This window comes from Zosterops lateralis (assembly GCF_965231275.1).
Source record: "Zosterops lateralis genome assembly, chromosome: 13".
NCBI classification, from domain to species: Eukaryota; Metazoa; Chordata; class Aves; order Passeriformes; family Zosteropidae; genus Zosterops; species Zosterops lateralis.
In genome coordinates, this window is record NC_139773.1 from 13,020,975 (window position 1) to 13,034,238 (window position 13,264).

General features: G+C 52.6%; 1 protein-coding gene across 2 annotated transcripts; it reads right to left on the minus strand.

The window, feature by feature from the left end:
- Positions 1–515: 515 nt before the first annotated feature.
- Positions 516–3,990, minus strand: AEN (apoptosis enhancing nuclease; the record flags this gene model as incomplete). Of its 2 annotated transcripts, none has more annotated exons than XM_083871389.1 (4): positions 516–1,900; positions 2,282–2,482; positions 2,774–3,450; positions 3,934–3,990. In XM_083871389.1, 4 exons carry the CDS (start codon positions 3,983–3,985, stop codon positions 1,697–1,699), a joined length of 1,134 nt encoding a protein of 377 aa, XP_083727515.1. In that variant the 3' UTR covers positions 516–1,696. The 2 variants fall into 2 exon arrangements, with proteins under 2 accessions (XP_083727515.1, XP_083727514.1); XM_083871388.1 differs by having other exon boundaries at positions 2,774–3,453; positions 3,934–3,985.
- Between the last annotated feature and the right edge of the window lie 9,274 nt (positions 3,991–13,264).

Below are 13,264 nucleotides of genomic sequence, written 5' to 3' on the forward strand. Positions count from 1 at the left end.
TGCAATTAAAGCACGTGGCAAAAAAATACCCATTTTCTATAACCATGGCTGTTCAGTTCCCTGGTGAATTAGGTAACTCTCTGTGTCCAGCCCCAAACCCCTCTCTGGTGCTCACACACCCAGCTAGGGCACATTTCTACAGCCATATGTCACCTACAGGCAGAGTCACTGCAGATGAGCATTACCCTGTCCCCACACACCATGACAGCAGCCTGTGCCACAGCTCACATTCCCACAGTGATCTTGCTCCCAGACCCTGGGCTCTAGCTGAGCCCATCCCCTGCTCCTCCTGCCTTTACAGAGATGTCCCCAGAGCAGAGGGGACAAGCCTGCACCCCAAGGAACAGCCTACTCCAGCCACTCAGAGCACCTTTTCCAGCTGCAGATGGGTTTGAAGCCCTAGAATATGGCATGGTACTTGGCCAGCCATTTTTCAACCTCATCCCTGCCCTCTCACTCCTGGAGAATTGCCAGATCAAATCATGCAGAATATACACAAGGGTTTCAGCCAGAAGAGTTTTTAATTCAGAATTGGATAATTATGTGAATAATTTATTTTAAATGAAGTGCATTCAATGCTCTTGTCCAGGCTGGACATTGATTAGACCCAGACTTTCCTCTTGAACTTCATTGTGCAGTTGGATCCCTATAAATCTATGGGGCCTGATGGGATCCATACAGGAATCCTCCAAGAGCTGCTGAATGTCATTACAGAGCTGCTCATCTACTTTTGAACAATCTTGGGGGTCCAGAGAGGTCCCAACTGACTGAAAGCTGGCAAATGTTGCCCCCATTTTGAAGGGCAAGGATTTGCTGACAGGTAAAATCAAATGGAAAGTATTTTTCTGGGAGGTATTGAAAACCACCTGGAGCAGTCAGTGGCCACAGCAGTATGGCTGCAAGAGGCCAAAGTCCTGCTCCTTGAACCTGATTTCCTTCTATAACAAAGTACCCACCTAGCTGATCAAGGGACACCAGGTGATGAAATATTTTTGGACTTAAGCAAAGCTTTTGATACTGTTTCTCACAGCATCCTCCTGGACAAAATATTCAGCACACACCTAGAGCTGAGCCCTGGAACAAGCTCCCCAGGGAAGTGATCACAGCACCAAGCATGACTGAGTTCAAGAAGTGTTTGGACAAAGCTCTCAGGCACATGATGGGATTCTTTGGGTGTCCTGTGCAGGGCCAGGTGTTGGACTCAATGATCCTGATGGATCCCTTCCAACTCAGCATATTCTATGAGTCTGTGATAAAGAAAGTGAGCAGCAAACTGGTTGTTTACTGGCCCAGATGCCTTGCAGCCTTTGGGCATCAGCAAAACACCTCAGTCCCTCCACAGGAAAACTTCCCCTTGCTGTCTGGGAGGAGGAGAACCCCACAGAAGGCATGGGGGGTGTAGGTAGCCCCCATTACATGCTCACAGAGGCTCCTCCAGGCTGACACAGGACCCTGCTCATCCCAAGTGACAGATAAACACAGTGCAGTCACAGCCCTTATTTCTGTGTGACAGCTCAGGGCTGCAGACAGCATTTTTGGGAGATTGCTTGTGTTCAGGTGTCACCATGTCTCCCTCCCTGAGCAGGGCTGGGTGCTGGGCACCAGCCCCAGGGGAGGAGGACAGCAGTCACCTCCACCTTGAACCGCTGAAGGCACCAGGATGGCCCAGAGAGCACGGAGGAGATGCTGTCCCCCATCACAGGCTGCTTGCCATCAGGTCTGTGGGCCAGTACTGGTCATCCAGGTACTGGCTGCTGTCTGCAGCGGGGTCTGTGACGGGGCTGGGGGGCCGGGGGGGCAAACTGTGGGCCAGCTCCTTCTCCCACTGCACCTCCACCAGTCTGTACAGCTCCATGGCTGTCTGAGCGTCCTCCACCGACGAGTGTCCTTTGCAGCCAACCTGAGGGAAGGGGGAAAAAGCCTTGTTAGATAAAAGGGGCAGCAAAAATCTCACAGGTCATGTTCTCTGCTTGCTTGGAAGGACACAAGTACTGTGGGTTTTGGAGATGGCAAAGGTTTGACATAACCAAGGCCATACAGGTATCTTTTCTACCCTTTCTGGAGGGCACAGGTCTTGTCCCTGGTTTACTGAGATTCTTAGTCAGCTTGGGAGGTCCTGGGCTCTCTCAGCTTATTTATAGCCCTCATTTATAGCACTGGGTGAACGAGGTTCATCTCCACCTCACAGAGAACACACATGGAGGTGGGAGGACCAAGCTGACCACACGGGTTCATAGCTAACCCAGGGTTGTTTCCCCATCTCAGGGTTCCTGGTGCTTACCTGGATCTTTTTATGGAGCAGGTACCTGGCCAAGTTCTTGAGGGACACATTGGCTCTGACAGGCAGCCCTGCCCTCTTCTTCAGCACAGGGCTCTGGCTGGTGTCTCGAGTCCTGTCTTTTGGGTGGAAGTACTTCAGGGCTTGGAAGTCATTGTGGATGGCGTGTCCTACCACAACCTTGTCTTTCAAGATCTTCAGGATCTGGAAGAGTCACAGAGGGTCAGACAGACACCATAGCAAAAGAAATACCACTTAAGAATAAAATAAGCCATTTTATATTAAATTTACCTCCTTGGCTTCTAGTTTTCAGGTTCCCAGAAGGAATAACAAGCAAGCAAACCAACCCACTGCACAGCTTCAGAGGCTCCCATTCCTGTATTGTTCCTCTGCCTCAGAGCAACCTGGCACAGGCCTCCAAGAATCCCATTTTGTGTCTGACAGACAACACAGAGACTTTTTAGCATTTTTAAATTTCTCTTTTTTTTTCCTCACCTCTGCCTGGGCGGCCGTGAAGGGAATTGCATTTTTCATGTGCTGCTTGGTGATGCCACTCCAGCGCGTCCGGTAGTCCACGATGGGGAGCTCGGGCCGGACATACTTGTCATAGATGACATCCCCCTCATAGCTGACCACGGAGCACCGTGCCAGCTCGCTCAGCCTGCCCTGAGGACCCGTGCCCACCATCTCACAGTCGATGGCCACGTACTTGCTTGGCCGCAGGATGAGGGAGGATGTCCGGACCCTCTTGGGGCTGCCATTGCCCTGGGACAGCAGCACGGAGTGGTGCCTGGCTATGCTGTCTGGAGAGGCAGATGGAGACAGGGATGCAGACTCGACCCGTATGGGCTTGGGGACCTTGTCACAGGGCAGTGCCACGGTGCCATTTGCCTGGGTGAGTGCAGTGTGTGCCTCCAGCCCTGACTCAGTGGTCTGACTGCCCGGGTGCCCATGGGGGCTCAGCAGCCCCTTCTGCTCCAGCACTGCCCGGCGCTCCATGAACCGCTGGTGCTTACGGCTCCTCTTCTTGCTGCGACCCTGCAGCGAGCTGGGACCCTTCGGGGGCTGAGCGCAGCCCCCCGTGGTGGGGACACGGGTGCCCTGCAGGGTGGGTGTGCAGACCTTCGGGGCGGGCAGCAGCGGGGTCATCTGTCCTTTGCCTGGTGGCATTCCTGCTGGAGCGTGCACAGGGGGTATGAGTGCCATGCGGACCCCAGGCTCCCCTGTCAGAGAAGGGCGCACACACCCCACGGCAAACCGCCCCCCCCCCCCCCCCCGCGGTGTGACACAGCCAGGAGCCATGGGACAAGGGAAGGGGGGGGAGGGGACAGGGAGACACCGTCACGCCCTATCCCCACGCCTTTCCCCCACTTATTGCCCGGTCCCACACCGCCCCATTCGCCGTCCCAAGGTGCTGTCCACCCCCTCGCCCACCTGCAGCCCCCTGTCCACGCCCCTACCCCCTCTGTCCCCCCCATTCCGTACACCCTAAGGCCCTGTCTGCCCATTACCCGGGCCCTTTTTACCTCGCTCCAGGCCCCAGCTCCCTGCCCGCCCTGTCACCCATCCGCAGGCCCCTGCCGGCCCCCCTGCCGGCCCCGTGCCGCCCGCGGTGTCCCCGGTATCCCCGGTATCCCCGGTGTCCCGGCACTGACCGCTCCCGGCGCGGCTCACACGTGTCCGGCCCGGAAGCCGCCGCGCGCACATGCCCGGGCAAGTCCCGCCGTGGCCGCGCCCCCTGCCTCCCCATTGGCTGCGCCGAGCGGATTATTTGCATATGGGGCGGGGCTTCGGCCGCTCTAGGGAGCTTCAGTATTTTGGTGGGTTTTTTTGTGGGAGTGTTGGAGCCTCACACCTGGAGCTTACTGGGTGATGCTCAGGGCTTCAAGCCTGTCCCACCTGTTCCCCTGGTAGAAAGGGACTCTCCGCGGTTTTGGTTTGGGGTGGGATGTCCGGCTCCACGCCCTGGAGCGTAGCCTGGCACAGGCGTTTTCCTGCAGTTTTCCTGTGTGTTTCCCGACCCTGTAGGCGTCCCTTCGTCCTGTAGGTGGGATGGGGTGGGGTGGCAGCTTGGGGTTTGCATCCTCCAGACTCTCCCAGGATGCTCCTCAGAGTTGTGGGGGCAGCTCCGGCTGGGGCATGGTCGAAGGTGGGGTTTCAGACCTGCCTGGCGTTGCTTCACTCCCAAGGCTCACCAAAGCAATGTCCGAGGTGGTCAGAACAGGAGCAGGGCCACGGGCAGCCCCAGCCAGCAGCCTGTCCCCTGCGTTCAGCATCGCTGCAGAGGCCCTGTGCCCTAGGGCAGACTGTGACTTGTTGTGGTGGGATGAGCCATACAACAACAAAATCACTAGTCTTCCACAGGGAACCTGGCACCGTGTCCATCCTCATCCCTCTGGGCCTTGCTGGGAGTGTTCCTCTCCCTGCTGCCGATGAGGCTCACGGGGCTGCAGGACAAGTGTTTTCACACTCCACCGTTCTCCCTTTCCACCACCCATCAGCTTCTCTAGCCTGGTCAGAAAGAAAATATTTTGATTACCCTGTGACTTATTTTCCTCATATTTCTTTTCTGGTTTTCTTTTGGTCAGTAAACCTCCTCCTTAAATCAGTTGCTCCATGTTTTGCATTTCTTGCTTCCATCCCTGCTGTTCAGCTAATTAATCTCCCTTTAATGATACTCATTCAAGTGTCTCACAATATCTTGCTAGGGAGTCCTGTCAGGTCTTTATGTAGAAATTTATACTATTTTCTGGTGTTTTTTGGTGAAACTGTGCATTACAGCTCTTGGAGATGGTTCATTTTGTATTCCTGGGCCTCTTCATCCTGTTTTTTTTCCCTGTAAATGAGGTGTGAGCTTACCATCACACCACACAAGTGGGAGCAAACTCGAGCCTTGCTGTGAAGGACATGGGCTTGCATTTCTCCTCCAGCTCTGGCTGGATAAAGAGGTGGTATCACTGCCTGCTCTTCTCCCTCACACCCTGCATTATATGATGAGAGATTCAAGTGCCTGGCTGAGAGCTTCTCTCTGGACACATTGCTGTTCCACTCATGGGTCTGATCATTCTTGGCTTGTCCACAACAAACCCATCCATCTTCCTTCCTTTCTTCCCAGGATGTAGTTTGCATTCTCTATTAGAGTAAAAAGTTTTAGCTGAACCCTCACGATTACAAATAAACCTCAACAGAAGAAATTATGGCATGTGGGGAGGAAACAAAAAGCTTTTCCCAGTTTTCCAAAGTGACCAGACTCAGGAATCCAGATAGCCCAGGATGCAAGGGGACAGTGCTATCATTTTTTCTCCCTACCCCATATACAAAGATGGAGGTGAAAAAAAAGTCAAAATATCCTTGAAAGACAACTCAAAATAACTTAGAAAGTGTGCTGTGGCATCCTGTGATCCCACTGACCCCTGGATCCTCACCAGATGATATTTCTCCCTTTGATAAAAGCCTCGTGTTGAACAGGGATGTTACTCACCTCCCCGGGGTCCTGGGGCCATGCTGGGGATGGAGAGGTGGGCACCAGATGGTAGAAATCATATTTCAGATGTGGCAGATGAGCTGAGATAAAGGCAGAGCGTGCCAGAGCCCGGGAGAGGTTTCTGCGGTGTTTGCACAATTTGAAATAATAACGAAATCTGTAAAACTCTGGGTAGAGCACGACTAGAATAACAGGCTAAATTTGTCAGATGAATAATTTACTAGAAGTGATTGGCTGTGCTCCAAGTGAGATGAGCACCAGCCTGGTTTCAGGCTGAGCAGCCTGGGTGTCTCTGTCCTCAGCTGGGAGCTGGTCCCTCTCCTGCCACCTGGTCACTGCTCTGCCATTAAAGCTGGTCTCCAGACAAGGCGCCTTCCCCCAGGTCATCATTTCCCAAGGCTGCAGGCATTCCCACAGAGCTCCTGGTGCCCTCCAGAAGGTGTCTGGTCTTTATTTTCAAGGTGCTGCTCTGCAGAGTGGAGGTGGTGGAAGTGGGTGTCTGTCTCTGGCTCCAGGCTCATGGACTCACCCATCCTCTGCCTATTTCCCTCCTCCAACCACTTCTCTGTCCTTGGCCATGGTGCAGAGTGGATGGAAGAACAGACACATCTTGACATTTGGAAAGGGAAGGGAGATGAAGTCCCAGTGCTGCGAGGAGATGGCAACTGCAGCCTCAGCAAGCAATTAACGTGATCATGTTTATGAATGCGGATCAGTAATTCCAGGTAAACTCCCCAAGAGCAGTGCTGCAGGCGAACAAAGCCTCCTGCCCACCCGGGAGCCTGCCAGCAGGCCCTGCCAGTGCCAGCACACTCCTGCTGGGACTCTAAACTGCTTCATTTCCTTGTGCCAGCCTGGACATGCATTGTTTGTCTCCTATTACCTTGATGCCAGTGCTCCTCTTTGCAGCATTTGGTTGCACCATGTCCTCCTGGACCTCTCTGTTCCCTCCCTGCCAAGGGAGATAATTGGTGGGAATGGAACAGGTTAACTCAGAGAAGGCAGCAAGGACCCAGCTTTGCCTCCAGGGGTGATGAGGGATCACTTCTCTCTGCCTGGTGGCTCCCTGTCACCCACCTGTGGTGGGGGAACCTCACCAAGACTCCCTGAGCTGCTCCTGTCACTCTGACTAGGCTTGTGGCAGGACTGGTTTGTGCCCATCAGCATCCAGAAGGCCAAACAGAAGCTGGGAAGCTAAGAAATAGGTTGGGGTAGTGACCAATTGCTGGACCTGATTTCCTTTAGAGAAGGAAAGCTTCATCATGATGGAGCACCTGGAAATACCAGCACCACCCTTTGGTGCAAGGGACCAGCTGGGGCAGCCAGTGCCGTGTGGCTGAAGTGTCCCCAGCCAGCAGCCTGAGGCCACCACCACGGAGATGTCAGAACAGACAGGCTCCGTGCCACTCCTGGCCTTTACCATGATGGGTCTGTAGCCCTCTTGGTCCATAGCAGAGGCCCAGCACAGGGATTCCTGCAGGACCCCTCCGTTGCCAGGCTGAGATCCCCATCCTGAGCCCATCTGTGCAAAACCTCCAGGAGACTGTCCCTCCTGGCTAAGGATGGGGATGGATTGTGTGTGAGAGCACCTGCTCAGCCGTGAAGACTACTCAGTGCTGGAAAGTTGTGCTTGGAAGGCAGAAAACCTTTTCCTTTCCCTCAGAGCACCAAGAGCCTCCCTATTCCTCTGACATCCACACTCCACAGGAATTGCCTCCAGCAATGGACAGATCTCCTCTTCAGTCATGTCCTGGAGGGTGTCAGCGCTCCAGGGATGCTGCCAGGGATAAGGATGCTCCCAGAGCAGGAGGTGAGGGAGGATGCTGCTGCCATCCATCTCCCCCCTCGCTCCCCATTTTCTGGCTCGCCCCCAGGAGAGCAGTGAGCAATTACAGTCCACGCGGAAGCTTCATTATTGCCCTGTCGTGGCCTCGTTTGATGAGATGTTTTATTGCCAAACTTATTAAAAGTGAAACGTGTGGTTTCTGCGCAGCAATTTCCTGTCTGCAGCGATAAGCTGGGCTCTGCCCGCTGTGTAATAAACAGTTATTTTATGTACAGCTCTGGCTGGGGTGACAAGGAAGGGAGAGGGCCTGGCTTGTGTTAATTGCGATGGTTAATGGGATCTATACTGGGAGCTACGTGTGAGGAGGTGTGTGCCCTTCCCCTGCCACCTTCTGTGACAGAGGTGGCCCCTGGTGGTTTCATGCTCGGGGTGTTGGCAGTGGGGACTGTGCAAGGTGTCCTCCCCATAGCATATGGGAACAGGAAGGAATAGTCTGAAAGGTCCTCACCTGCCTGCTCTCAGCCCTTGGTCACAACCTGAGCAAATGAGGGACCTGCTGTGCACCCCCCTGGTGTGAGACTCCATCCCCTGCAAGGGCTGCCCCTGAGCTCCATTGATTCCTCCCCTGCAGGAGGCTGGAGGGAGCTCCAAAACATGGGAGCTTCATTTCATCTTCCCCAGATCCTCCCATCTGCACAAGAACCTCTCTGTCTGCAGCAGCATTTGCAGGTGATGCTGGTGGCCAAAGCCTGGAGCATCTACCATGTCACCTCCCACTGTCCCTCCTTGGCTGCCTGCAGCAGACAGGTGCTGGAGAGGAGACAGTAAATTCAGGAGCAGTAAATTCAACAGGCACACTAATGTCACAGAAAACCTGTGTCACTGCTGAGCTTGGAGAAGCAGAACTCTGATAAATATTGGCAAAAGCTGATAAATATAGTTTCATTTTGTCAGAAACAAAGTGTCCTCATTAGGTGTGTGGTCTGTGTTTTTGTTTAATTATATCTTTAAAATACATTTTGAAAGGAAGCAGCTTTTTAAAATGCAAGGTGTCAAAACTGCATTTAAAAAAATCCTGATTGCCTTTTTTTTTTTATTTTCCAGACCTGGCCAAAGCTATTAGTTCAACTCAAGCTGAAAGTGCATAACTTTCCCCAATAAACAATTTGTCAGAAAAATTCCTCCTGGCTCTGGGAGATCTGTTTGTTATTTGTCAGCAGTCAAAACCCTGTTGGGTATTTCCCATCTGACTTCTTTTCTTAACAGCATCTTTATTGGTCTGGGAATTAAGAGTGGAAGATGTGATACTTGCTATTCATTGCAGTCATCCCAAATGCCACTCATCTCATCAGGCCATGGCTCCACAAAGCAAAATCCCCTCTCCTTTTCTTCAATGCGCCATTTTTGGGTACCCATGGGGCCTTTCATCCCAAATTTCCTCCCTTCATCCTCCTGATCCTGCAGTTTGCAACGGTATCCCCAGGCTTGGAGTCACATCCTTGTCTCGTGCATCCATCCCCATCCTTGCTGCCCATCTCAGCCTCTTGCTGGGCAAACTCCCTCCATTGCCAGCTCGGGCTCTCATTAATTTGTATTGCAGCGTGTGTTGTGGGCTGACGTGTAATTAGAGCTCCTGAAGCCTGTCTCATGCTGTAATTGCCATGACAGGGGCCACAGCATATCCGCTTGTTAATTAGTAAACCACAATATCCCGGGGGCTCGTTGAGAGCCGCCTTAATTGTATTTCAGCTGGAACAGAGGGATAATTACCCTTTGCTAGCACTGCCACTTTTAAATTCTTAAAAAAAAAAAGAAAAAAAAAAAAAAGAAAAAATAAAAAGAAAGGAAAACCCAAATCAAGCTCCTCTGCTGCTTCCCCCTCTTGGCTGCCCAAGGACCTGGTTTTGTCCCCAGGCTGAAGGGGAGGAGCTGTGGAGCTCAGCAGTGTGGGAACAGGATGCCGAGAGATTTGCTCAGGGACACATTCAAACTGGTGGTGACTGAGCTGCCCCTGCTCTGAGGGTGCTTCTGTGTCCCTGCACATGGGACTCTGCTGGGAACCCCATTTGTGAATGCAGACTGACTTGCTGGGTGTACTGTTTGATGGGAATCCCATCCTCGACAGTGAGCAATGCCCTGGCATCACCACCAGGTACCTCCACTGGCTTGGAGGAACAGCCTGTGTCCAGAGGGGAGGGAGCCAAGGTCTCTCCTAATTCCCCATCAGACAGAGGGGGCTGCAGTCCCCTTGGAATGGGAGTGGGAGCTGCTGCAGGTTTCAGGGAGGAGGCCGTGGACCTTGCAGGGCTCAGTGTAAGTGTACATTGCTGCCAAGTGTGTGTTTGTATTCCACATCCTCAGCACTCTTAGAGTAACAGCAGGACCTCAGCGTGCTCAGTGCTGGAAGTCTCTTCTCCTACAAACCCTGTGGCAGTGTGGGATCAGCCTGCCTGGCTTTAAATGGACCCCAGAGGTGAATTATCTCCCTTCTCGATTCCTTTCTTGTCAAACTTCACCTCACTGGGCAGCTGGGAGTCTTCTGGGACCTGGTTAAAGCTTTTTGCTCCACAGGAAGGACGTCCCTGCAAGGTATGTGTGTGTCTGTGTCTCTTGCAGCGGTCACAGGGGGACCATGGAGCTTTGGTGACAGATGGAGGTGCTGAGGTGCAGCATCACCTTTCTGTGGGCACCACAGGCTCAAGAGCACCTCTTCAGAGGAGCTGTTGTCTGGTCAAAGCTCTTTGGGGGAGGTTAACCTGAGAAGACGACCTGACCTGTGAGATCCATCCTTTTTCCTGTGCTTCTCCCCGAACCAACACAAAGAGCTCAGCCATCATCAGCCCTGCTGATGTTTCCTGCTGTTCAAAAACTCGTATAATGGACAACTGGCCTTTGGGGCCTGGTTTGTGAATTGGCTTAAATAATAGTCCTGGCTCTCTCCTGGGAAGCTAGGAGGTCAGCCTTGAAGAAAGGATCAGTACAATGGCTCCAAGCATTAGTAAAAAGACATAACCGAGGCAAAGAGCCTTGAACATAATTACAGCCTAAGAGCTGTGATGGGAACTCAACGACCTGAAGCCATCTCCTGGACCCGACTGCAATCAACAGATTGACACTGCTGGGTCCTGAAGGCTGGTTTTTGGAAGCCATGCACCAGGGTTGAATGCCAGAGCAGGCAGTGAAGCAGCACAGGTGCCCGTTCCAAAGACCGGAGCTAGAAAAGGGTCTCAAATGCCATGGAAGAACCAGATGGAGGCAGCCACTGGAACACTCTGCACGTAATTGAGGGCACCTTCAAGGGTGAGCACAGGGTGGCTGCCCACCTCCAGGATGCTCTCCACTGCTGCCATGCTAGTCACTGTCATTAGAGCTGGGGATGGAGTTTATAGTTGAGTAACCACAACAACTTTGCACAAATTAAACAACATACTGTGGGTTAATTAGATTTCTTACCGCTGCCTCCATTAACCTAACCCTGTCACCTGCTGTCAGAGCCCCTTCAAAATTCATATTCAAGGCATTATCACTGGGAGATGTGGATGGATAAATCCCTCCCTGGGCAACCTTACCAGTGTGGACATGGGTGGCACACGCCACCTTCTCTTCTTGGAAACCCCTTGGTGCAAGAGTTGGGACCAAGTGGAGAAGTAGTTGTCCTCCAGGAGTGCAGATATCCCAGGTGGCATTTCCCACCTCAGATGATCTTTAAGAGACACAGGTGCTTTTGCAGCAGTCTGTCTTTCATTATCCACAGGGTGCCGTGTGAATGCAAATAAACAAATGAGACCTCTTCAACAACATCTGAGAACGTGGCTCCATATTTTGAAGCCAATTTCCTTGGACTGTGTCAGGGCCTGTTTTGTGTTTGCCAGACAATTATGTGGCTAATGAGGACAGCCACGGTTACATCAGGCAGGATTAGGAGGAATAAGGCATCAAATGTTGCAGTGCTTAAGACAACTGCTAACTAATGGGGGCTTGGAGGGCATGTCCTGTTGGCAGGTGTTCCTCACAGGAATTCTGGTTCTGCTTGGAAGGAGATGGAGCAGGCAGTGGGCAGCAGGCAGGCTGGCCAGAAGGTGAGGAAGGCTTCGGGTCCCTGCATGGTGGCTGTGCCCATGGGAAATGAGAAAGTTGGAATATTTAGGGAAAGTAGCATCACACACCTGATCCTGAGTTTGTCCCATGAAGGCAGAGACAGACATGAGTGTTCTGATGGAGAAGGAGTCACCAGCCAAGACCACCCCACAAATGCAGCAAAAGAGGATCAAAAGCAACAGGGAAGCTGAACCTCACCATTGAGATCACCAAGAAATTGGTATTTTAGCTGAAACCTTCCCATCCTGACTGGCTGCCAATCAGCACAGGCTCTGTGCAGTGTTCCTGCAGGGCTGTGGATGCCTTCCACTGAAGAGAGTAAGGAAGGAAAGCAGGGATGATGCCTGGTGTTGCAGTGAGACCGCACTCCCTGAGTGACATGGGGACACGTGCACAGCCAGCTGTGACTTTTGGATGCCTTGTCCCAGTCACCACCTCTTCTGCCTGCTCTGCCACCACAATCTTCCATCAATGAATGAACCAGATTCTCCCTTGAGTGCTGGGTGGCTGTGCCACTGCTCCCAGCAGGTGCCCTTGGTCATGTTCAGTGAATTCATACAACTGCAGCACCCTGGGAGAGCAGCCAGTGTGACTGTAATGCTGAACAGAGGGGATTTGTTATTCCCCTTTGGGCCCTCCTCCTCCTGAACTCGTCCCACATTTCAGCAGTGTCTCCTACAAAAGCCTTTCAGCTAAAGTGAACAGGGACAGCTTCACCTGCAGATGGATGGATGCACAGACACAGAGGTGCCTCCACATGTCCATCTGAAGACTTGAGCAGGAGACTGTTCAGACCCAACAACCTCAAGATTCAACCATCACTGAACCACATTTCTGTGCCAGCCCTCTGATGCACCCTCTGGTTGGATCCCATCACTGCAAGGCACAGACCTGAGCATCTCATCCTCAGATTCATCTCCCTCTCTTGTCAGTGCCAACAGGGAGCTTAATCTCAGAGCCCAGTGGTTCACCAAGTCATCCTGAAGTCCAGGGGCCTAAGAGAAGCCCACACAGCTCATGGAGACACTCTAAACCCTCTTGCTGACTCTGCTCCATGCCCAGTCCCTGAGTCTCAGCCCAGTCCCAAGCTGCTACTACAAACTGCAGGCTCCAGCACCCCAAGGACATATTCCCTGTCCCTGTCCCACCTGTGCCTTCCACCTGCCTTCCTGGAAAAAGATGGCACATGTGCTGAAGAGCTTCCCTTGAGCAGAGCCACTGGATTGCTCTCCGGATGACTAATTTGCACCCTAATTGGTGTGGAAACGAATGCCAGAAAGCGCTGGAATACTGAAAAGTGAAGCTCTCCATCTTGGTTTCCTTCAGGGAAATGGTCTTAATTAAGTGTCTTGCAAACAGAGATAATTCCCAGCTACGTGTTGAAACAGGAGCTGGGGTGGAGGGTGCGGCTGAGGCCGGCATCTTCTCCTTGCTGGGTCTGCTTGGCCATTGCAAAGCTGATCCAGGGTTTGGAGTCCTCAGACCTCTGTGTCTCCAGGGCTTAGCCAGCCCTGCCTGGACCTGCACAACATCCCCAAGGCTTTTGCACTTCCACTAGTGTTCCTTAGCCCCAAAAGCACCTTCCCATTTTATCAGCCCATCCTGTACTGACTCCAGT